The sequence below is a fragment of the Mustela nivalis genome (genome assembly GCF_964662115.1).
Source record: "Mustela nivalis genome assembly, chromosome: 15".
Taxonomy (NCBI): Eukaryota; Metazoa; Chordata; class Mammalia; order Carnivora; family Mustelidae; genus Mustela; species Mustela nivalis.
In genome coordinates this window covers 14,828,128-14,852,136 of record NC_139034.1, presented here as the reverse complement: position 1 = coordinate 14,852,136, position 24,009 = coordinate 14,828,128, and the positions used below count along the sequence as shown (strand labels likewise).

The 24,009-nt window shown below is 50.1% G+C and overlaps 1 protein-coding gene across 6 annotated transcripts in view; it reads left to right on the top strand.

The window, feature by feature from the left end:
• The window catches only part of SLC7A1 (solute carrier family 7 member 1), a 79,555-nt gene extending 56,877 nt beyond the window's left edge, over positions 1–22,678 (top strand). For all 6 annotated transcript variants that reach the window (XM_082701307.1, XM_082701308.1, XM_082701312.1 and 3 more), the window contains 9 exons: positions 1,993–2,167; positions 8,164–8,285; positions 8,915–9,137; positions 10,126–10,265; positions 12,839–12,941; positions 14,714–14,931; positions 15,192–15,358; positions 16,026–16,134; positions 17,638–22,678. In XM_082701307.1, coding sequence (XP_082557433.1) covers positions 1,993–2,167; positions 8,164–8,285; positions 8,915–9,137; positions 10,126–10,265; positions 12,839–12,941; positions 14,714–14,931; positions 15,192–15,358; positions 16,026–16,134; positions 17,638–17,741 — 1,361 coding nt within the window. In that variant the 3' untranslated portion in view covers positions 17,742–22,678. The remainder of the gene's footprint in view (positions 1–1,992; positions 2,168–8,163; positions 8,286–8,914; positions 9,138–10,125; positions 10,266–12,838; positions 12,942–14,713; positions 14,932–15,191; positions 15,359–16,025; positions 16,135–17,637) is intronic.
• Positions 22,679–24,009: the final 1,331 nt, after the last annotated feature.

Genomic DNA, 24,009 nt, shown 5'->3' with positions numbered 1-24,009 from the left:
TGGGGTAAGGGGCCTGAAGTGCAGGGCAGGCTCCCATGAGGCCCCTTTCTAACTTTTCCTCATCCTCCTTTCCCCTCCTCTTGTTTCTTTCTGTGACGAATGCAGGCATCTTGTTGGTCTTAGCAGCTTCTTGTACACACAGGGTGGACCCATTGACTAGCTGTCGAAGCTGCTTGTCATTTAATTTTTAAAAAATCTCAGGTATTTGTATAGCTGTTTGTAGAGTGGGATTTTGTTAGTATGGTGGGCTTTATTGTTTAAGTGACCCAGGAATTCCCCTGACTTCGTGGAAAGCATTTGTAAAGGGAAGTGGCATTCTTCCTCGGGGAAAAGAGAGGGGAAGAGGTCGGGCTGGGCACCAGTATGCGCCTTGGATGCTCAAGAAGTCTTGGATGGTTTTACACCTAACAGCCAACAAAATGCCCATTAAAGAAATGTTTCACGGGACATTGGGGTGGCTCAGCTGGTTGAGCGTCTGCCTTTTGCTCAGCTTATGATCCCAGGGTCCTGGGATTGAGTCCCACATCGGGCTCCCTATTTGGCAAGGAACCTGCATCTCCCTCTGTGTCTGCCTGCGCTCCTCTGCTTGTACACTCGCTCTCTCTCTCTCTCCGTGTCAAATAAATGAGTAAAATCTTTAAAAAAAAATTTAATGGCAGAGTCACGGGTACAGAATTTTAAAATTACAGATAGTGCTTGAAGATGACTGAAGGCAGCTTCCTCTTAGTGATGCTTATCCGTGTCCCGGCCTCGAGGATGGGAGTTTTTTTTCCGTGTGGCACTTAACTGTATAAGCATTAAGCTGAATGCAGATAAATCCCCCTTTGAGACTAGAAGATCTTGGATGGGTTCTAAAAACAACATGCCTTATTTTACGCACCATGTAATTGAAATCATCTTGCATCGGACAGTCTCAGCAGTATTTCTGGTCCAGCTGGCAGGAACGCGTATCAGAAATTAAGTTTGCACTGGGAGATTTTCATAAACACGAGAGGGAGGGACGCCAGAGAGAAATAGAGCACAGCACGAGGAGGTGTTCCCTGTGATTAGTTGCTCACTTCCCTTCTAGCACCTTCATTTCAGAATCAAATCTTCTATTGTGAAATGCATTTTTTTATTTTAAGTTTATAAAAGGTGCGCATGGCAGGGCAGCAGTCTCAAGTCATAAGTGGCGGTCACCTGTCACTTGGACACCTTTCCATGTCTCTTTTCTTCCCCAGCCAGGAGTTTAGCCACAGCAGTCCCCAAATGGTGTGTGTACCCACAGGTGATGATGTGGCCTAAGTCTCCGAAACAGTGTTGTCATGTGGTTTCCATGTGTTTTTATCACTTGGGTCTTTTTACTTTTTTTAATGTGAGTTTATGATCCATCCGTAACTTGTCTAGCTTAGACGTCGTTTTACATGCACTGAATCTGATGACGAACCTTATGGTTTGTGGTGCCGCAATCACAGAAAGCTGCCATTGCTCATACTGCTAACGTTGCACGGTGAATCTGAATAATCTTCCATTCTACCAGCAAACTCAGCCAGATGTCTCCTCCTTGGAGAAAAAAAAAAAAAATCCCGCTGTGCCCTCAGGGGAGTCCCAGGAAGTTATGTCAGTGAGTGGAGAGGGTGCCGGGAGAGGGCCTTCTCTTCATCCCTGGGAGGGGGTTGTGCTCCAGGAGGGTGGGCTATGGTGTTCCCTATCGCTGCAGTCCTTGGGTGCCTGCCGGGTGGCACCCTTAGCTCCAGAGGGGGCCTGCAAGACCAACTTTGATGGCTTTGGGAACCACTGTGTGGACTTTGGTTAGTTTGATCCCTGCCTCTAGAAAGATGATTAATTCAGCCCCATTCCCAGAAGCTCACAGAAATCTTAGGAGGTTTGGTGTCGCTTGGATTCTTCTTAACTCACCCTCTCGTCCCATCCCTGTCCCTGTCCCAGGAAGGACTCCTCAGGCACAGAGTTCACACCATCAGGCAAAATTTTCTTGTTTATGCGCTTTTTCAGGACTTTTAACTCTCGGTGTGAAAGAGTCGGCCATGGTCAACAAAATATTCACTTGTGTCAATGTTCTGGTCTTGGGCTTCATAATGGTGTCAGGATTTGTGAAAGGATCGATTAAAAACTGGCAGCTCACAGAGGAGGATTTCCAGAACACATCCAGTCATCGCTGCTTGAGCAAGTGAGTTGTTTCTCCTTCCTCTCAATATGTGACATTGATTCGTACTTGGTACTTAAACAGACACGCACGTTGGGGGCATGTAATTGGCCAGAACACTACATGTCTTTTTTAAAAAAGTAATTTGAATTTGAATTAATTTTTTTTGTGTAGTAAAATAGCCGAGGGTGTTTCTTTGGTTTGAAATTTTGTCAAGTTTCATTTCCCTGAACTCGACAGTGTATTGTCTGATAAAGGAAGATATTCAGGAAAACAAAATCTTCATTCTAATTCTGAAATTGTACATAGTTGAAGATCGTTGTCAGACTCACTAAGTAATCTATTCCTCAAATTCTGTTTCTTGACCAACCTCTGAATTTGGTTTCAGAAAAGCTTTTCTCGGCAAAGCCATGGTGCTATCCCTTGATTATGATTCCTTCCTATTAATAACATAGACAGAAGAAGAAACCTGGAGGACTCTTATCACAGGCTTTTATCAGAGGCTTTCAGAATTACTGATTTTTGAAAATGTGATTATAATAGTCTTTCTCCCACCCTCAACTTGGGGTGTGTCAGCCCTGAAAACCCCAACACCCTTATATTCTCTGACTCAGAATAACCAGGATGAGGGGCAGGTGACAGGCCAGCTCTTAGACCTGTGCTTTTTTAGGACCCTCAGGGAAGCCTCATCGACAAGCTCCAACTATCTAGAAAATAAAAGCCAAGCAAATTAGGATGTATCTTTTGGATCTTTTTAGGTCAGGTTTTTTCAGGGGAATCTTATGGTCCTAGGATAGAGAATGGGGAGTGAGATTTTTGTCTACGGTTCTGTTGTAATTACAACCAAGGGTTACACAGCTCTGGTAAGGAGAGCTTCCTAAAATGCAGTGTCTATGTCTAAATGATGTCTCAGCCCCTGACATGAGTGGCCCAGGTTGACTGGCCCACGAGGCTGCACACAGGCTTGCAGGGATCCAACAGGTTGCTCCATCCCACCCTAGGATGGGGTCCTCCTCTGTGTGGTCAGAGCTGGGCTCTCCTCGAGGGAAAGAGGGTATGAGAGAGAGTGTGCCCATGCTTTGGAGGGCAGATCCAGAAGACACACGTATGTCCCTTCTGCCAACATTCTGCTGGTGAGAATCCAGTAGGTGGCCACATCTAGCTGCAAGGGAGACTGAGAAATGAGGTCGTCCCACACTGGGGATCTGAGTGGTCACACGTGAACTTGGTCTCTGGTTCAGGCCCAGATGTATCTTACAGTGATCTGGTCACTGGACAGGCATTGATGTGTGATGAGTTCACTACTAGAACACAAGCAGGAAACTGTTGAATGTATGACATATTATATGGTTAACTATTCAAATAAAAAAGAGTCTTCCTTTTGGAGACTAAATGACTACAGAGAAATGAGGATTTAAAAAAAAATTTTTTTTAAGATTTTATTTATTTATTTGACAGGGAGAGAGAAAGGTCACAAGTAGGCAAAGAGGCAGGCAGAGAGAAAGGGGAAAGCAGGCTCCCCGCTAAGCAAGAGGCCCTGATGCGGGCCTTGATCCCAGGACCCTGAGATCATGACCTGAGCTGAAGGCAGAGGCTTAACCCACTGAGCCACCCAGGTGCCCCTTTAAATTTTCTTTTTAAAAGTAAGTTCTATGTCCAAGTGGGACTAGAACTCCCGACCCTAAGATCAAGGGTCACATGCTCTACTCACCGAGCCAGCTGGGCCCTGCTGAGAAATGAGGGTTTTTAATGTAGCATTCCTAAGCTTTCCTGAATCCTATGTATGCCAGATTTATTGGTGCTTAGTATCTCAGGGTAGAATAAAGCCAGTTCAAACTAAGCTTGGGAGTAACAGTAGATTTTGAAAACTTGGGACGACTCTCTTGCTGGTGATGGTTCACAGGTCACGAATTAAATCTAGATGGCGTGTCTTTTTCCTGGTGGTCGATGGAGATTGAATATTATTGTTTTCATGAAGAGCTTGTTTGTGCCTGCTGATAGTCTTTCCTGTCTTGGGTAGTCCTCACACTCTGGGTCCCGGTGACAAAGGACTGTGCTGCCCCCAGCCCCCAGAGCACTGCCCTGAGGTAGAAGGCTGCCAGTCTGGGGCACAGTTTGCTCTTTGATTTTGTCAAAACCTAGAAACTTCTTTCTTCCCCTTTATTTGCAGCCGTAGATTTGTATTTCTGAGCATGGCCACATAGTCTTTCATGAAATTGCTTGTCTCTCTGAAATAATAGGGCATTTCCCAGCCAAACCATGCAGCTTGGAGAGCTTCAGCCACAGTTGGTGGCCGTTCTCACCCCACCGGGTTGTGATTTTGTAATCTGGTCTCCATGACTTGGCTGTGGACGCCCCTGTGAACCTGGAGTCTGTCTGTGGCTTGGCCTGGACTGGGAATATGACCCGACAGCCTGGTGGGTTCCTTGCCGCCTTCGTCTCCTGCTACTTCTGGCTTTCTTAGCCAAAGTCCTACAGATGGGCCACAAGTGTAGCAAAGTGTAAAGCCACAGCACGACTTGGAACCCCGCTGGGAAGGTTATGTTGCATATGGTTTCTTGTCAGGGAGGATGGAAACCCAAAAATAACATTGGCTTCCACGAGATAAAGGTTTCGTTCTCTTAAGTCAACATCTGCAGGTGGTCAGTCCAGCGTATGGCTTCGGTGGGCCGGAAATCCAGTTCTTCCGTCTGATGGCTCTGTCCATGGCCCACATTCCCAGCGTCACTCCAGAGTCCAAGATGGCGCCCAGCAGCAGGAAGGAAATGAGAAAAGGAGAGGAGCAGCCTCCCTCTCCACTTCATTTCCCTGATGTTTCTCAGGAGATGCGTATCTCATGTCTGCTCAAATCAAGGGGCCACAGCTCGCAGCTGGAGTCGGAGAAACACACTGTCTTTATTCTTAGTGTTCCTGTGTCTAGCTAAAATAATTAAGTTCTATTACTGTGAGGAAGAAGGGGGTATGGCTTTTGGGAACAACTAGCAGTATATGTCAGGGTGGCAGATGGAAGTCAGAAGAACAGAATCTTAGCGCAGGACGCTTTCCACGGATGCTGTGGGAAAAGGCCACGCGGGGGAGAGGACCTCCCGCATCCGCACCATGGAGGCTGCCTGTCAAGACCTCACCCCAGGCTCGCAGATGTGGTGGCCACAAGACAGCTTTTCTTTCCTTCCTGTGCCAGTTCCCCTCTTTGCTATCCTGGGTGACTGGCTGGGTGGCAGGCGGAAGAGCTGGGCAGCCCAGCTGCAGGAGTCGGGGCACCGGGCTGAGGTCTGGCTTTAACCTGCTCTGCCAGCTGATGTTGGCCGGGTGTGGGCCACGGCAGCCCCTGAGAGCTTGCTTCCCCGGGTCTTCGTGTGTTGGTGGCTAGATGCTGACCGGGCGCAGCCCCCACACGCGGAGAGCACGTCGATGACAGATTCACATAAAGAGCCTTCACAAAACATTTGTAAATGCTTTGGTTTGAGGCCACGTAGAACAGGTTCTGTGACTATTTCATAGCGAGCCGCTGTCCCGGGAGCGGAATACCCAAGTTAAACATCGAATTTAATTTTTTGAGTAGGTAATGTTTTCTCCTGGTTCATTTGTCATGATGTTATGAAAAGGTTTGTTTCGAGAATTTCTGTTCCCATTCCTTTCTTCATCTGCCTCATCTCCCACCCTGCCATGGGTAGTCATTTTTATCATTTCTGTGTGTAAGCTTCCAGCTTTTATTTGTATAAATGCAAGCAACTACAAGTATGTATTTCTATTTATTTTGTATATTATGTATATAACTTTCATACATAATTTATGTGTATAGTCCCTCTCTTCTTACATAAAAAGTAACATTCTGTCTCCACTCTTCTGCACCTTGCATGTTTGCCTTACTAGCACATTCCACAGGGCTTTTGTACGGGGACTGTGTCCTTTGTTGCGGTGTGTGGTGTCTGAGCACCACGGGGCGATGGAGGATCTGGAGGAGCACCCACAGCTGGTTTCACGGCTGGTGGCTGCGGGAGCTTACATAGGAACAGCCCTTTCCCTGTGGCTCCCCTTCCATGGGATTCCTTCCCTCATCTCTCTCTGAGGAGCCGGGAAGGATGCCCTTGTCTTGTTCCAGCTCTCCATAACTCCGTGCTTTCACCGTTACTCCTGCTTCCCCCGGCTGCACGACAGAGGCATGTTCCAGCCCTGGTCGTCTCTCGCAGGGCCTCTTTCTGGGGTTGGACGTGTGTAACAGCAGTCCCGACACTCATTTATTCTTCGCGGCTGTTCCGTAGCTCTTGGTGTTAGAGGGCTTGTGGAGGCAGGCGGGCATCCAGAGGGTTTCCGTACCTGTCTGTCTGTCTGTCTGTCTGTCCCGGCAGGCACAGGGGAGCTGGGCCCAATTCCAGGTCTTGGCAAAGATGTTCCCATGTTCTAGTTGGGTCAGAAGTTGAAAGGGTCTGCCAGGAGCCCCTCTGATTAAGAGTCCCCCTCTTCTTTCATCTTCTTATCCCCCTCTCCTGAGCTATTTGACTGTCAACTGTTTTGTTTTAGGCTTTGGCCTCAAACATTTTATTATAGGAGTCAGCTCACCAGGGCATTCTGTGTTCTTTGTGATTTATGGATGTGGTGGGCACGTCCTGTGCCTTGCCGACTTACTTGTCCTGGGCCTCCATTTTTGTATTTTGGGTGTGGGTGACTTCCCTTTGAGTCTGGCAACAGTTTTTCCTACATCTCTCACTTGTGGGTTTCTTGGGGTTTCCCTCACGTTGCTACTTACTGAACTGCCATGAGTCCCAGATTGAGGACCTTACTCATGCTCTGACTTCCAGATTGTGAAATCAAGGATCCTCTAGAAATCAGTACAAGGGCTCAATCCCCATTACACAATAATTGGGACCAAAGTGGCTGTCTGTTTTATTAGTCAGTTGATGAATCCCTCTGAAAGCAAATTGGGCCAATGAGTTGCTAACCCAATTGACATCTGTTTATAGGACTAGAATATTCTGTATGGCTCTTCTAATGTTAGGAAGCCAGGTGGTCTGGGGCAGGTTGCCCTGCAGAGCTGGGCTGTCATCAGCCTGCTGAGTTAGGAGAGGCGATGGGAAGGTGGTGACCATTCTCTGGAAACTGCGACAGGACGCCTGCAGCCCTGTGGCCAGCAAAAGGCATGGCTGGTGAGGGAGGAGCCAGGCCATCCTTCCTGGGGCTGGGAATTGGGCTGTTTTTCAGGTGGTGGCAGTGGACCAGGGTGTACATGGCTTAGAGCCACTTCGTGATGGGCAGGGCCTGGAGTGGCCATCCAGAGTGTGAGTGGTGGCAGGCCGCGAGCTCATGTGGCTCTTCTCGGCGTGGGGCACACTGTTTCGAGTCAAGGTTCCACTTCGCTGGAACTATTTTCTGAACCATAAAGGATTTCTGGGGCTGACAACCTGTATATGGCCGTATATTCATTACTTCAGCAATTATGTCCTGAGCCCCATCCATGTGCCCTTGCCATACTGAGCTCTAGTCCCCACCCATGTAGACATCCCTGTTTACCGTGTGCATGTGAGTGCTTGTGGGCAGGAACCATTCACTTTCCTTCACTGCAGTGTCTCTGAAAATGTTTGAGATTGCAGTTACTGGTAAATATCGGAGACTTTTTGCATTGTGTTCCTGGGGTGGGGGCCACACACCCATTTGGCAGCTCTGTGTTCCAGAGTATATGTTCTTCATTTGACAGTCCTGGGAGAGAGGCCTCACTTGCTGGTTTCTTCCCTCTTTCCTGTTGGACACCCTGTGTCACAGTTTCTCCCCTGTCCCCAAAGCCAATATTCAGGGATACTTCTGGAAAGAGTTCAGTGGGTGCCCTTGTGGCTCTGGGCTATGTAAAGGAGGGAGGCCTGTGGCCCGCGGGGTCTAGGGACAGCTGCCTTGGGGATCACTTACTAGGCGTCTGGAGGGCCCCAGGCCAGCAGTGGCCAGGGGTGGAGGGGACACACGACTGTTGGGAACAGCTTTTCTTCAGGACTGTGAAGTGGGTGTTATGATCTTTGGCTCTTTTTCCCTAGTGACACAAAACAAGGGACGCTTGGCGCTGGTGGATTCATGCCCTTTGGATTCTCCGGTGTCCTGTCTGGGGCAGCGACGTGCTTCTATGCCTTCGTGGGCTTTGACTGCATCGCCACAACAGGTACGGCTCCTCCCTGCCCGCTGGACGGGTCCTCCTCCCTCGTCAGACAGGCTGGGCTAATTTTACCCAGGGGTGCTGTTTTCCTTCCTGTGGGGCAATGCCGGCTGCTGCTCTTTCACACGTGAGTAACGTGTAGATCTGTAGCTTCCTGCTAATCTTTTCCCCCCTTTTATCACTTCCCCAAGTGGCAGTGCCTGGCAGGAAAGCCTGCATCACGAACGTGACTAACTGGTGTGCTGCTAGGACAGGATAATGACAGCGTCGCTCAGCCCGATTTCATATCTGGGCGTCATCCGGGAGAAACAAGGCCATTAAAAATATTGTTATCCGGGTGATTGAATAGGCCGGGCTCAGTCGGGCCTCCTGAATTTTCTCTGCCAAAGGAAACAAGTCTTTTTTCCTTGGCTGAACCGGGGGCTAGAGGCCGAGAACACCCTCCCTGGGCACTATGGGTCCTCTGATCCATGCGCGGAGGGCCACCCATGGTTCCCAGAAGCCCGAAGACCCCGGTTCCCATGGGGCTGAGCACGTCAGGGGTGTCATTCGTGGGTGGCGCGGGCATCTTGTGGGGCTGGGGGGTTGCCCCTTACTGTCTTGCCCTCCTGGGCCCGATTCCTTGCTGCTTCTAGGTGAAGAGGTCAAGAACCCTCAGAAGGCGATCCCCGTGGGGATTGTCGCGTCCCTCCTCATTTGCTTCATCGCTTACTTCGGGGTGTCGGCTGCCCTCACACTCATGATGCCATACTTCTGCCTGGACAAGGACAGTCCCTTGCCCGACGCCTTCAAGTATGTGGGCTGGGAAGGTGCCAAGTACGCGGTGGCCGTCGGCTCGCTCTGCGCTCTTTCCACCAGGTGAGGCCTTCGGCGGTGAGGCTCTCGGGAGGGTGAGAGGTGGTGGGCTGTGTGCGACCTGACACACAGGCATGCCGCTAATCTCGCTTTTTTCCCCCAAAGAGCCAGCACCCCAACCCTGATGAGGTGGTTTCTCCTCCTGCTGTTAGCAACCATCCCGCAAGTTGTTCTTGGTATTTTCACCCTGAAGACTCTGAGGCCTACTTTCTGACATCTACTCAGCAAGGGTCTGGCTTGCTGTCCCCAGCCTTCGCCCCTACAGCAGGCCATCTCTTTGAACACTGTATTTTGGCCCTTAGTTTTATCATAAAGCAGAGGCTGCCTTAAAAAAGGGAATTAATGTCATTTTTTTTTTTTAAAGATTTTATTTATTTGAGAGAGGGACTAAGAGTGAGAAAGCACAAGCAGAGCGGGAGGGGCAGAAGGAGAAGGAGAAGCAGTCTCCCCGCTGAGCGGGGAGCCCGAATCAGGGCTCAATCCCAGGACCCTGGGATCCTGACCTGAGCGAAGGCAGACGCTTAGCTGACTGAGCCCCCCAGACAGCCAAGATAAAGTGGCTTTGAATAAGAAACATTTTGCCCCTGATGTTTGCTATTAGCCTGTACATACAGGAAACGTTTGCTAATCGTTGATTTACCACAGAGAAATCCTCATGAGCCCAGTGAGGCTTTTATATTCTGTTTGATTCAGCTAGAAATACTGTGGGAATAAATACAAAATTTCCTTTTCCTAAGAACTATGAAGAAGATCCCATGCATGTTTGTTAGGTTAAGCTGTTCTTTCACTGAGCACATACAGTAAGTGCTTTTTCTGGGCTTGATGCGATGAATTTTGTCCTCCAGTCATGGGCTTCCCCTAGTTTGGAGGGTGGCATTTCTCGGTGAGGAGTTCAGGGCAGCATGGTCTACCACGTAATGATCACGTTAGGACGCCTCTCTTCCTGATGGGATAGTGTTACATGTGCTTTTTGCCTTTCCCTCCCGTGCAGTCTTTTAGGTTCCATGTTTCCCATGCCTCGAGTCATCTATGCCATGGCTGAAGATGGACTGCTATTTAAATTTTTGGCCAAAATCAACGATAGGACCAAAACACCAATAATTGCCACGTTGACCTCAGGTGCCATTGCTGGTAAGAACTGGAACTAATCCCACCTGCCAGTATTTTAACAGTGGAGTTACTGCTAGTCCCTAGGGAAATACCTTGAATTGTGCTGGTCTGTGAGAAGTTAGAGCTGGTCTTCTTAACTTTTGGTTTTCACCCTTGGAACCTGATTTCCTGCAAGATCGCCACCCTTTTGACTAAAGGCAGAGGCCAGTTTTACAGAGGATGTGATGGAATTCTCAAAAATGTTTGAATCCTTTTATTATGATTATCCTCTCATTGGACAGAGCTTAGAACACCCACTATCCCTACAGAGCCACTTGTGTTTTCCATTTTCTGAATGTTCCTCAGTAGACTTTGGTGGGATGACATCTTCTTGCATGGTAACAAGCTAGAAGACTGTTTAGTTAGTACTGGAAGTTCATTCTCTGTGTCTCTTAGCCTGTGGATCCTCACGGTAATGAGAAGCCCTTAAGATCAGTGTTTTAGGTAATGTGCTACCTGTTCTCCAGGAGATATCGGGGGTGTTGCGGGGGAGGCCGATTGCTATAAGTTTATAAATAATGGCAGGCTTAGAGAAGATTTATCTTATCAAGTATCAGGTTCCCCACCAAGAGGATGGTTTTGACAGCTGAAATCCATACACAAAGAACCTTGGGGCTATGTGATATTCCAGGGGCCCCTGATTAAGAAAAGGGGAGCATCGAAGGACTGTGCTATTGGTTTTCTATATTTTCTCCCCCAATAATTGCTTCTCCCAGCCCCAAGAGACAGCCATAATCCAGCCTGTTGTACAGAGAGGTTAAGTGAGGGGGTATACCTACACCCAGGAGACCTGGCTTTCAGTTCCTGATTTGTTTTTATGCCAAAGTGTCTGGCTCCTTCCACGGTCTTTTTGGGATATTAGGACATATGATACCAGTTCACCCTCTGTACCGCGGGGACTAGTCAAATAGCCACTGGTAAGACATTTGACCATCTTAAATGAATGGATTGTTGTTAATAGTATCTACCCCTTTATCAAAGTGTGTTTAGTATTGTGAATTAATGTCACATAACGAAAGAAAGCTAGTTTTTCATTATTTAACAAATTTGTTGTGTAATTGTACATTCTTGACCACGATCTCAATGTTCAGGTTAAGGGACACCACATGTCAGAATATGACCAATATATTTAAGAGATGAATAACGGGAACTAGTTAATATTCTTTCAGGATTTACATGTAATTTGATCATATTAAAGACTGGACTTTAATTCCCTTCCTGTGCTGATCAGGGGAGCTCAAACTATAATCTTTAAAGTGACTATAAAGTACGTGCATTCACCAAACCAGGATTTACTCTTTCTTTTCATTTGGCAGGAGTGGTCAATGGGTATTTGGTTTTCTGAAATCACCCCACATGGAAAAAGTCTGGCTGGAGTTTCTTTGTGGGTGGGGACATAGGCATCTGCAGCCCGCACAGCTGGACACTGTTCTGACTATCCAGAAGGCCCGGCATTGCTCTTTGATCCTGTTATCTACCCTCAATGTAAATTTGTTTTAGTTGGAGTAGTCCGTAGGGGCTTGAGAAATATTTGTGGAAAAGGAATGGTTTTGTGTTTCTGTTTTAACTTGTGTTGATTGCCTATGATTTGAAAATACCCCAAAGTAGATCTATCCAAGTTGTTTAAATGGGAAACCGGACAAGTGTACCCATATAAATAGAGAGATAGACTCTCGCAGAAATTACAAAAGATTTTCAAATAAGCATGCATGTTGTAGATTTTTATAAATGGGGTCATGGTAGAGGTACCAGTATTGTTTGGAGATAGCACTGCTTTCCATACTCAGCTGTCTGGGTTAGGAGCCCCTGTGGATCCTCCCAGAGCACTGGACTTGACCTTATCCACCTGCTCATCACTGTTGCCTACTGATGCCTGTGTTGGATGATATACTCGGGGAAGCTGGAGACTCTCTGGTCTGCCCACTTTGGTGGTGTACATCTTTGCTGGGGTGCGCTGACCAGCGTATTCTCAGTGCGTGCCAGATGGATGATGAATGAATGGGTAGGTGATGGCCGAATGGATGGATGGGTGACAGGTGATGGATGGACAGAGGATGGATTGATCCACGGATGACGGGTGGATGGTTTGTGGGCAGATGGATAGATAACATGTAACTGTCTATGAGTCTGGGCAGTGCAGAGAAAGATGCTCTGGGTCCGCCACAAGAACCTAGTTGAGATCCTGACTTTTCCACTTCCTAGCTGTGTGACCTTCAATAAGTCTTCCAACATGTCTGACTTCAGTTTCTCTATCATAGTGTAGGGACAGCTTGCAGAGTTGCCATGACGATCAAGAAAGGTCCTGTTCATGGGAGTGCTCTTCATATAAATGTTAATTGTTGTTACTATCGGCTGAGGACCGTTAATGTGATTTAATCCTGAGCATTTCTTCTCTTTAAGCAATGTCGTCACAGTGTCTTTCCATGGAAAGGGCTGGGGTGAGGAAGCAAGTAAAAGCAGCTCCCCCTGTATACCCTGGATCGTGGGTGGGTGGTGGTTCTGGCTATCTGTGATGGTGGGCCATCTGTGGATCCTGATGCTTGTCTCCTCCTCAGCTGTGATGGCCTTTCTCTTTGACCTGAAGGACTTGGTGGACCTCATGTCGATTGGCACTCTCCTGGCTTACTCTTTGGTGGCTGCCTGTGTGTTGGTCTTACGGTATGTATGGCTTTTCCGGATTCCATGATAGATAGTGAAGATGTACCCTGTTAGCCTTTTAAAAGTTCAGGTTAATGGTTTATAAGGTGTAATTTCAGGTTCTTGTTAGTTCCTTTGGGAATTGCCCTAGAGAGTGTGGGATTTGGTGGTTGAGAGTCTAGTCACAGAAAACATCATTGAAAAGAGTCAGCGGGCTCACCTTTCACTATCACGTGCCCTCATTTTTCTGGCGGGCTGTTAGGAGGAGGGAGGTGACAGCTTCTCAGCCTAACTGTTGGGCCTGGTCCAGGGAACAGAATTTTTGAAGGCTTAGGGTAATGATTTCAGTTTGGTCCAGGGTCTTAGCTTGGAGGGTACTGGGGACTAATCCTGGTGGGAATTGGGAGAATCCTTGTATGATTCTTAGGGCAGTGCTGTCCTATAGCAACACCGCAAGCTGCCCCAAGAGGAGTCAGTCCCAGTACATGGCACTGAGTGGCCGAGGTGAATGTTGAGCAAGACTTCCCAGGCTCTGGCCGTGTCAGCTTTGTGGACGCTGGGCCAGCCCCCTGGATGGCCGAGGTAAAGCAGTTCAGGGCCCAGGAGTGGTGCCCTGTGTTCTCAGCTCCCTCGGTGTACCCCCTTCCCAGGCACAGCCCAGGGCTCCAGCTGTCCTTCGCTCTGAAAGGACAGGGTTCTGCTTCCTCACTACCAGGAAAGGCTCAAGGGAACATTTATCATGAGAATATGGAGTCCTGGAGACTCAGTGTTGGTCACCTGGGAAAAGCCTCATTACTTCCTTTCGGGCATTTATACTGGCAAGGGCATTTACTCCATTTGTCCCATTTCAGGAATGCTTAGCACCTACTCTGTGTAAAACGGGCTGAACCTCAGCCGTGGCCATGTAGCATTGGCTAAAACTAGTTTGCTAGTTCTGTGACCGTTTATTCCGTCCTGAGGGCTCAGCCCTGGAGTCTTCTCTGAGGTTCTCCTTACACGCTCATTTGACCAAATGGTGTTGACATAAGTGAATCAGTAAAAAATGGTTAAATATCTTTATGCTCACACTTAGATTAGATGCAAAATAATTCAGAAAGCACTCTGGTTTTCGTCGCTGGTAGAAAAGATTGGAGCTCTGTTCATTTTGGGTGGGAAGATAAGGAGCCTCGTTTAAAATGAATGCTTTACTTGCAGGAAGCTTATGTCTTGGAAATCATGCCACAGGCCCAGTCTCTCGGCCAGCTCTGTAAAGTTGTTTATTCTAAGCCATTTGGAGTTTTAAAAATAAATTGATGCAATTAAGTCTCACAAAGAGAATTTCTCAAATCCATCAGCTTGCTGACACATTTCTCTGGCTCTTGGCACCAAACAGGATCCTAATGTCACAGCTTCCTATTTCTGTTTGTACTTTTAGCTCCCTTCAGCTGTAGTTTTGTTGGAAGTGGCCAAATATTATAAGCATCCAAGGGCCAGTACTACTACTCAGAGCAAGGGAAACCATCTCAGGATATTCCTTTGGGCTAGTTCATGGGGAAGGTCAAGTTGCCTCAAATTGAGACCCCAAGGAGGAGGGTATTGCCCAGAAGCAGAAACAGAAAGAAGCCGAGGACTCAGGTCTCCTCCTCTGTATCTACTTTGCCAGAGAATGCATCGTTCTGACCATCTTCTTCCCATTTTATGCCTTGTGTCCTGGGCAATTTACCTTTGAAAGCTTACTAAGAACTTGAGTTAATATGTATCCTTTTGCCCAATGAAAGCACATTTTGATGGTCACACAATACCTTTCTTTACAGGTATCAACCAGAACAACCTAACATGGTATACCAGATGGCCAGAACTACCGATGAGCTCGACCAAGTGGACCAGAATGAATTGGTGAGCACCAGTGATTCCCAGACAGGCTTTTTACCAGAAGCAGAACGGTTTTCTTTGAAAACCATACTCTCACCCAAAAATATGGAGCCTTCCAAATTCTCCGGGCTAATTGTGAACATTTCAACCAGCCTCATAGGTAAGAGCCTGCCCTTCCCTGTAAGGTGTTTGGGGTCCTGCTTGTTGGTATTGCAGGGTTTCTTGTCCCGGGTGGTGGAGGCAAGTGCTGGAAGGGATAGAGATAAGCATCTATCTTGCTCCTGGACTGTGATGTCAGCTGCTCTGCCCTTACCGTAATTGATGGCTGCAGAAATGGAGCCTCCCTCTCCGTGGGTTTTGGGGCTATCTGTGGGGATCAGAAAAAAGATTGAATTGCACCCCTCTCTCCCTCCTTCTTAGCAATTCTTATCCTCACCTTCTGCATTGTTGCCGTGCTCGGAAAGGAGGCTCTGACAAAAGCAGAGTTGTGGGCCATCTTTGTGCTTGCTGGATCTGTCCTTCTCTGCTCCCTGGTCACCATCATCATCTGGAGGCAGCCTGAGAGCAAGACCAAGCTTTCATTTAAGGTGAGCAGCTCTGCCCGCAGGGAACCTCCTGGTAGGCTCTGTGGTAGGTGCCCCAGATCCCAGGCCTCCTGCACCCTGCATGAGCTCTGCCAGGCCAGGCTGTGTGGAGCAGAGGGGCTGGCCGGCCAGCCCCAGGGACAACGGGTTGGGGACCTGACCCTGGAAGAAGGCACCCCTCCCTGCTGTAGCTCTTAGGTGGCAGTGACGCAGCTCACTGCTGGGGTAGCTCACATGTGTCCATCTAACGTATGTGTCTGGCGCATCGCATTACTAAGCCTGGGAGGTGACCAAGGTGTCTGCATTTTAGCTTACACAAGTAATGAAGTAGTTCAGTGTTGGAGATAAGGAGAAGTCCCTCTTCTAGCCCCTTCTTAAACAGGAGATTAGCAAGAGGGGAAAATTAGAGTAGAGTGCACGTTGGCACTTGGTAGCCTAGAACCAAACCCCCACCTATTAGAGTTTGCCGGTGCAGGGGTGCGGCTGTGCATGTGTGTGGGTTGGGGTGCACTCACCTTCTCTTCCCCATATAAAGAGCGCAGTCCATCTGTTTCGGGGGTAGGGGCTTTTCTTAGGGCATTTTTGCTAAATGACTCAAAGGCAACGCCCCCTGCACTCCACCCCCTACAGACTTGACAATGCACCCCCCTCATCCTACTCTTCTTTGCAGGTGCCCTTCCTGCCGCTACTTCCCGTCCTGAGCATCTTTGTGAACGTCTATCTCATGATGCAGCTGGACCAAGGCACGTGGGTCCGGTTTGCAGTGTGGATGCTGATAGGTATGTGAGGTCAGGGTTTCACTGTGATGGCCTCTCTCGGAGGCCCCTCTGCCCCAGGCCCCGAGCCTGTCTACGCTGGTCATTTGTCTTTTCTACAACTTGTGCCTCTTGTCACTGAGCCTCTCTCATTTCCAATCTCAAAGCATAATGAAAACACATGTAGTCAGGGGTTTTCCCTCAGTGAGGAGCTCTTGTACATTGTGGGTCTCCCCTCCCTTTCAGATACTTTTCATTTTAATTGCTCTTGCCTGAGCTAGTTATGTCATGGCAAGAGTTGAAGGTAACAAGAACAAGGCAATGGTCTACTGTTGACAAAGCACCAGTCTATCTCCCTGGACCATGACCCTCCCCAGCCCAGCAAGCCCCTGCCCACTGGCCCATGTGGGAGATTTGGGGTCACCGTTTGGGTGCTGGCCCTGTTGCAGGTCGCCCGTGGCCTACCCCCTACCTGGGTTTCCAACCCAGGAACTGCAGGAAATGGACTCAGGCTCCTTCCTCAGTGCTGGTGACCAAGGAGTTTCCTCTCACCCTCAGTGTCGGTGACAAGAGCTGTAACGCCAGGACTTTGTTTCTGCCAAAGCCTCCGCCCTGGGTCACCACACTTGAGGGCAGATAGCTGCCGCCTGGAGATCCTTCTCTGCAGGCCTCACATTGTCTGCAAAGTGTGGCTTGCAGCCGGTTGGACAGACGTCCCCTGTAGAGCCTTCCTGTGGGAGAGCTGGTCAGTGTGTGCAGTCGTGTGTGATCGGCACACATTCCTCCAACACCGCAGGGTGAGGCACACATTCCCCCGCGACGGCGGACGACCCCTGTTTTAAGCGTACCAGACATGAGTCTTGGGCTCCAGGCCGTTAGCTTAGTTCCAGGGCTTTGAGGCCTGCCCTCCTAATGTCTCTGGCATGAAGGTTGCCTCAGGGCCAGACGACGGTAGTGCTTGAGCGCATGGTTAGAAGCTCAGATCTCTGGGCCCCACCGAGGGACCTCTGGAGTCCCGGACACCAGAACAGACTGAACTCCTGTGTTACACACGCTTGCAGGCGACTTGAATGCCGCCTCCTATCTGACAGCCACATATGTAGAGAAAACAGAGACAATGGGCCTCCGGAGGCTGTGCGAACAGCTTGGGGAGCCGTGATGCCCGTTGGAAATCCCACCCTGGCAGGGAGCAGCACGGCATCAGTAGCTCCAGGGCACAAGCTGGGTGGTGAGCAGATGAAGCTGCGGGAGCAGCACTCGTCCCGGGGCCCCTAGCCTAGCTGCTCCCCCTGCTCAGGATCCAGCCCAGTGTGAGGCTCTCCAGAAGGGCATGTGCCCTTGCTGCATGTAGAGGTGGGACAGCTGCTTTTGCAGTCAAAGTCGTGTCATTTCTCCGAGGGCAGGAAGTTTGCCCATGAGGGCTGCTTGTGCTGGGTTCGGGCCCAGGACAGGCAGCGTGGAGAGGCTTTCCTGGGTGGGCTCCTCCACCAGCTGTGTTCACATGCGCGCTCTGCTCTCGGCCTGCAGGCTTCATCATCTATTTTGGTTATGGTTTGTGGCACAGCGAGGAGGCGTCCCTAGCCGCTGACCAAGCAAGGACTCCTGACGGCAATTTGGACCATTGCAAGTGACACGCAGCCCCTCCCTCAGAGGTGACCACAACCCCGAGGGATGCCCGCAGAGGTCCTGGGAGCACCTCACTCTGTCCACCAGTGCGTCAGGACCCACCCACATCTACACAGCCCCAGTGCAGCAGACGCTGCAGCTACCTGAAACGCAGCCTTAGCCCACAGCCCGTGTGTCCTGCTTAGACTCGCTCCGCAGCAGGTGCACAAGGGCCCGTCATGTCGGACAGCTCCCCAGCAGGGGCCGCTTGGCCACAGCTATCCACCGCGGCTCCTAACACCCCTCTGAACATGGAAAGCGGCCCCGTCCTCTCCATCTCCGTGTGCATGCTGCTGTGTGCTCAGGCAGAATGGAGGTCACTTTCTCGTCACCTTGGGAATCCGGGCCTCCCTCCCTGGGGACCATTCTGGTATTAAACATGTGCACACTCCAGACTCTCCATAGCCATCTCCCCAGGTGGCCCCCAAGGCCGGCTGCAGAGGCAAGGTGAGTACTCCAAAACATACGTCCCCAAAAGTCTTGCCCCTGGAGCCAAAGGACAGCAGTTTACCTTAAAAAGGAAAAGCAAAACTGGTTTCCTTCTCCCATTCCTGTTCCCTGCGTTGCTTCCAGAAGAGGCTGTGAGGACTGTAAGCTCTCTCCTCCTTCCCCTTCCAGTCAGGGGTTTTGCTGCTTCACCGGACAGCCCCGCACACTCCAGTGGTGCTGAGGGCAGGCGTTTCCGTCACTGACCAGGAGGAAGGGAGCGCCGCTGTGGGGACACGGCGGCAGGACCAAGGCAGGGCCGCCTCTCCTCCTGGTGCCCAAGTGTGGGGACCTCCCCCAGCCGCACTCTCTCGCTCCAGGCCCCAGGCCGGTTCTGGCTGCTTCTGGTATCTCTCGCCAACAGTTGTGTGTCCCAACAACTGGAGTGTGGCACTGCATTCCTGTGGGACTGGCCTTAGATTAGTAGAGCTTAGAACGCTGTATTCTGTGGGTCTTTGCCAATCACTAAATCCTGCCCTCTGATGCTTGTGGGTTAGCATCTCGAGTCTTGTAAGGTTCTCAAGGCAGGTGTCCACTCATTCTGAGGTGTCAGTGGCCGGCCCCCCTCGCTGCTTCTGGTCCCAACATGATCTGTTTGGCCCCTCCTTAGATAGAATCAAACCGAGTCCTCTGTTAGCATCTGCGAATCACTCCAAATTAAGTTGGCACTTAGTGTTAACTTGGAAAATGACCAAATATTTCCTTGGTGTGTTGTTGCAAGCGTGGGGTCTGCACGTGAGAATGTGGGGGGCATACTGCTGTCCAAGCGTTGTGGATTTGTATCTGGATCGTAACCTGGCCCTGGACCCCCTGCCTCTGTCAGTCACAGAGCCAGCTTGGGTCCCTGCGGCTCCATGCTCCGCGCCCCCTCCTCGGACCCTGCAGCACCCCACACTCTCACCCACTCTGCGGACAGGAGCCCAAGGAAACGAGAACACTGACGCAGTCTTCCTTCCCATGAGAACGTGACCTGGGAGACAGAAGGGCCTCACGTGAACTGGAGGGGAGGGAGGAAGGCATGTGGACACCCTAGAAAATGTAAATGCTGCTTTGAAGCTCAGACTCCCACTTCTTCCCTCTTGTCCGACCTTTGACACAAATCTGGTAGAAATAAGCCTGGTAAATTGACGGCACTTGTCTGATCTCCCTCAGTAGGTTCGGAGAGAATTGCAAGAATTTGTGGACCAGCCAAATGGCAGGGTCGGTCAGTGGAGGGCTGGTGGGCTGGTGGCCAAGAGGTTGGCCTCTGCCCCGGGCCCTGATCACCTGCCTGGAAGCTTTATTCTAAATATCATTTGTGAATGTTATAGAGGGAGGAGCATGAGGGCTCAGAGCATGGGTTTCCAAAGAAAGGTATTTAAATTTATGTAGATTGGTGCTGTATAATATTTTGATAAAATTAACTTATTTCATGGGGTTTTGGTTGTCTGCTGTCTTCTTAGAATTTGTTAGCTGTTTGTTTGCTTGATTTGTCTGTTACTTTCCCACATAGGCAAAGAGAACTTGAGGGAAAGGTAATATCTGAGAAAAGTGTAGGGGAGAGAGAGAAAAAAAAAATTTTTTTTACCTTAATATCTTTTTCTGGCTGAAATTTCTGTGCAAGACAGCAGGCAATAGACTGTATACAGATGACATTTCAGCTGGCAACGTGTCTCCTTCTGCCGACTGACAAGGTGTGTTCGCTGATGCCATCCCACGGAATGCGAAGCTCCTGGAGTGGGAGGGTCCTCCTTCCTCACCCCAAAGTGGGAAGTGCCTCCAGAAGCCTCGGAAAAGGACACCTGAAGGTCCCGCAGAGAAATAGTTGTCATGGTCACTGTGCTTTTATGGAGACTAACTTCCGTTCAGTTGCCAGGGGTTTTTTCTTCTGTGTATGAGGGTGGTAATGTAAGGAATGATGTTTGGGGTCAGTCTCCCCAGCGCTGTTAGGCTTTTTCCTATCCCATCCTTCATTCCTTCCCCAGAAATAAACACATACACGTGCCGGGGCATGCACACACACAGGCAAGAAATAACCACCAGAAATGCCCAACAGTTGGCCTCCCTACCCCCCAAGCGAGAATATGATTATCAGTTTCATGGCTTGGCCAGTATTTTCTATACCATCAGAAATTCCACACTTCTAGAGACATGCCCTTTGGAAATGTTGTGTCTGCTTTTATCTGTGGCCCAGTTGCAAAAAGCCATATTGGTAAGACCCATTTGTGTCAAATAAGTACCCCTTCCTGCCTCCCGAAGTGCCCTCTGCCCTTCTGTTTTTGTGACCCCATGAAGACTCACAGAGAAGCCAACAGCAGGGCCTCAGGACCTCTGCTGAGGATTGAGGAGTGTGAGGGGTCTCCAGGGAAGCAGTCAGACCCTGTGGGCCAGTGAGGCTGAGCCTGCTTCCTGGAGGGGGCCTTGGGCAGGAGATAGGGCCTTTGCATTCCCCTCACCCCACCCCACCAGCTCACACCCCTTCCACCCAACTTGGGGCCTGATTTATTTTTCCAAACCTGTAAGAGTAGATAGGGCCATTTTCCCTAGGGTGTTTTGGAAAGACTCTAAATCAATACTGTTGTCAGAACCTCTCCCTCTCCAGCTCCCCAACCTGTGGTTTGGTTCCACTGAGTCATCTCTCTTAAGAGATCGGCCTCCTGGTCCTGTGTGCTGTGGTTTGGCTATCACAGGCTGCCTGCCTGCCGTGTGTGCACTCTGGGGGCTTCAGCTGCCCCCAGCTCTCGAGGCTCTGGCACACCCTGTTCTGTACCTTTGGCACAGCCTGTGTGTGCCCCTGGCTGAGGCCCCTGGCCCTTGCTTGTTGGGCTTCGTCCATGGCAGTGGGCACGAACTGAATTGCATGCCCTCCTCGCAACACCCAACGGGTGTTCAGAGCTGAGTGAGTTCTGCAGTCTGCCCGGGATGATCTCTAGCCTAACACTAGCCACGGCTGTGAGTCCAGGGTCCAAGGGTGGGTTCCTTGGGTGAGTGTGGACATGCCTTGGAACGGCCCCAGCCAGAGTATAGACGGACTCAAGCATTTTGGGGCCATCACCAGGAGAGGACACCTGACAGCTCGGAGCCGGGACCGTCTTCTGATCTGCGTGTCTCACTTGTATACATCTCATCAAAGTTGATTGTCCAGTCAGCACCCAAAAGCCATGATCACCAAGATGGGAGTGAGGAATCTTCGTGCCAGGCCCCATCGCCGATGTGTTCTAGCACGGACAGAGATGTGTGTCTGCAGGCCTGTCTGCACTCTGCTGGCCATAGGTGTGCAACATTTGTGTGCCTGTGTGTGGAACTGTTACAAAGTTCTTGGCAGATGGAACTAAATATATGCTATGTATGGTTCTGTATAACTTCAGATATATGTTTGACATCATAATGAGAGTATTGTATGTAGGGCTCCTCAGGGAGTGAGATAGACATTTTGTCAGACTCCTATGGACTTTTTTTGGTAATGAAATGATTCATTGATCCAGTGCTGCAAGAAGCTACACTCCATATTTCATCATCATGGTTATGATGCCTGATGGGTTTTTATGGCAAAAGAAGAAAATGTCAACTGACTTTGATATTCGTCACTATAATCCAGTCTTTCTGTGCCCGTTGCTTCATGGAGCAGCAGTGCTCTTTTGAGTGGGACACTGACCGGCCAAGGGCCTCAGGGCACAGTTATCAAGGAACCCCCTCCCCCTGACCCCGATGGCCCTGTAAGTGTGTGGAACTGCCGGCCTAAAAACCCCCATGAGATCAAGACCTTGGCTGTGAAGTCCAGCAATTGATCTTCTCAGGGTATGAGCAGAGTCAGGAAGCAGGGCTGGGAAGATGTGCTTTGACTGTTAATTAATTAACAAGGTATACGATGTTGTGTTTCTTGATGACAAACTTTTTAAAGTTTGGGACTTATTTTCGATTTGAGAAGTTGTAATATATATTTAAAGTAAGTTTCCCGCTTAAGTTGTGCCTTCCAGCATCGATGGGTCTAAAGCACGGGATGATGATCCCAGTGAGGGCTGGTTTATTATCAAACCCACAGAGCTGTGGTTTCTCCAGTAAACTTTTTCTTCTACTGAACATGGAGCCATTATTAAAAGAATTGTGTTTCTTATTATGTAAATTGTATAATATTTTTGCTTGTTTGATGTTCTATTTTTCTAATAGTTTTCTTATAGTTTCTTATAATTGTAATACTAGATTTAGAATCTGATGCCCACTGCAAACCAGGCTGTCTCTGCTGGTCTCTCCTGTTTTTATTTTAAGGACAAGCGTCCATGTCCACCCCTTAAAAAAATGTGAAATTCTGCTCTGTATCCCATTTTTGCTGACAACACTGTATGTTGACAACTTCCTACTATATGTTGTAAAATCAAATTATTTTGTGGTACAGTATCTCATGCTTCTGCCAACTCTAATAAATTCTATGGCTTTGGCATGCACAGTGTGATCTCAAGACTCCCCCCGGTAGGGTCCCCAAGCTTGGCAGCGCCTCACAGAGAGTTCCAGATCCTGCCCTTCCCTTCTTTAGCATCCTCTGTTTCTCCACAGCCGGATGTTGTGATGTTTCATTGGCCTTGGGGCATTTGGTGCAAATGCTCATTCCAAAGTTCAGTCCCTCAACCAGGGAATCCCCCAGCCCTCAGTTTAGGATCCTCTCATGCCATCTCCCCACCTCCCACTCCTTCCAGATCTGGCTTGGGTTTGAGCGGAGCTGTCTGTGCACCAAGATTGCTGCCCCCCAGGGGCATAAAGCCGCTCATCCACCGAAGCCCTTGGGTGCCCATGCGCCAGCCGCCTCGCACCACGTACACCTCAGCCCTGCCCTGTCCTCTGCGCACACAGTCTGTGCAGGAGGATGGGGTGGGGGTAGGGTTGCAGCTGTCCCTGGGGCTGCATCTCTCCCGCATCCTCTCCACCCCCAGGGAAGGAAGCCTTTTCTTGGACAGGAGGCCGACTCTGTCCAGGGGTCTTAACTCTCAGACGCTACCAGGCAGCGATTCAATGACCACAAGGAGAAGTTGGTTGCCAGCGGAAGGCAAGGCCCAACCTGGGCGTGTTCTCAGCAGACACCGGAGACCTAGGAGAGCAGGGCAGAGGGAGCTGTGGCCGGTTCACACCAGGTTTACAGGAGGATCAGTCTGCAAGCCAACCCCCGCCCCCCACCAGCGCCATCCTCCGCTTGGCACCAGGCCTCAAAGCTCGGACTGTGTGCCGCCTCCCTGCTCCACAGCAGCCAGAGTGTGCCCTGTGGCCGGGGCCGCGGGCTGGCAGAAGGCAGACCCCCGCAAGCGATCGCTCGGTGAGAGGTCCTGCCGACAGCTTGCAGGCGCCGGTGAGCCGAGCGCAGGGTCCCCGGCCCCGGGGAGTGGCCACGCGGGCAGGTAGCGTCTGGCTTCCTGAGCCACTAGGCACCTAGAGCCCACCTCCCAGAACACGAGCCGGAGCTCGGTTCCCGCGGCGTCGCAGCGCCACCTAGTGGCCAGCGCGGGGTGGGCAGCCCGAGGAGCAGCCCCGCCCCCCGGCCCCATCTCAGCCATCTCTTAGGGAGCCCTGAGCCCCGACTGGGGATTCCAGGCGGGAGGTCTGATGGGGAGCCACCTGGAGCAAGCTTTCCCTGGAAGTGTGGTTATGAAACACTTCTGGGGAGTCAAAAGCTGCCTCAAAACAGCTGGGCATCGGCAGCACCGGAGGAATCCTCCCGAGCTCCTCACTAGGCTGCGTATTCCTGCCCAGCCTTGAAAACAACCAGACAGAGCCGGCAGGGAG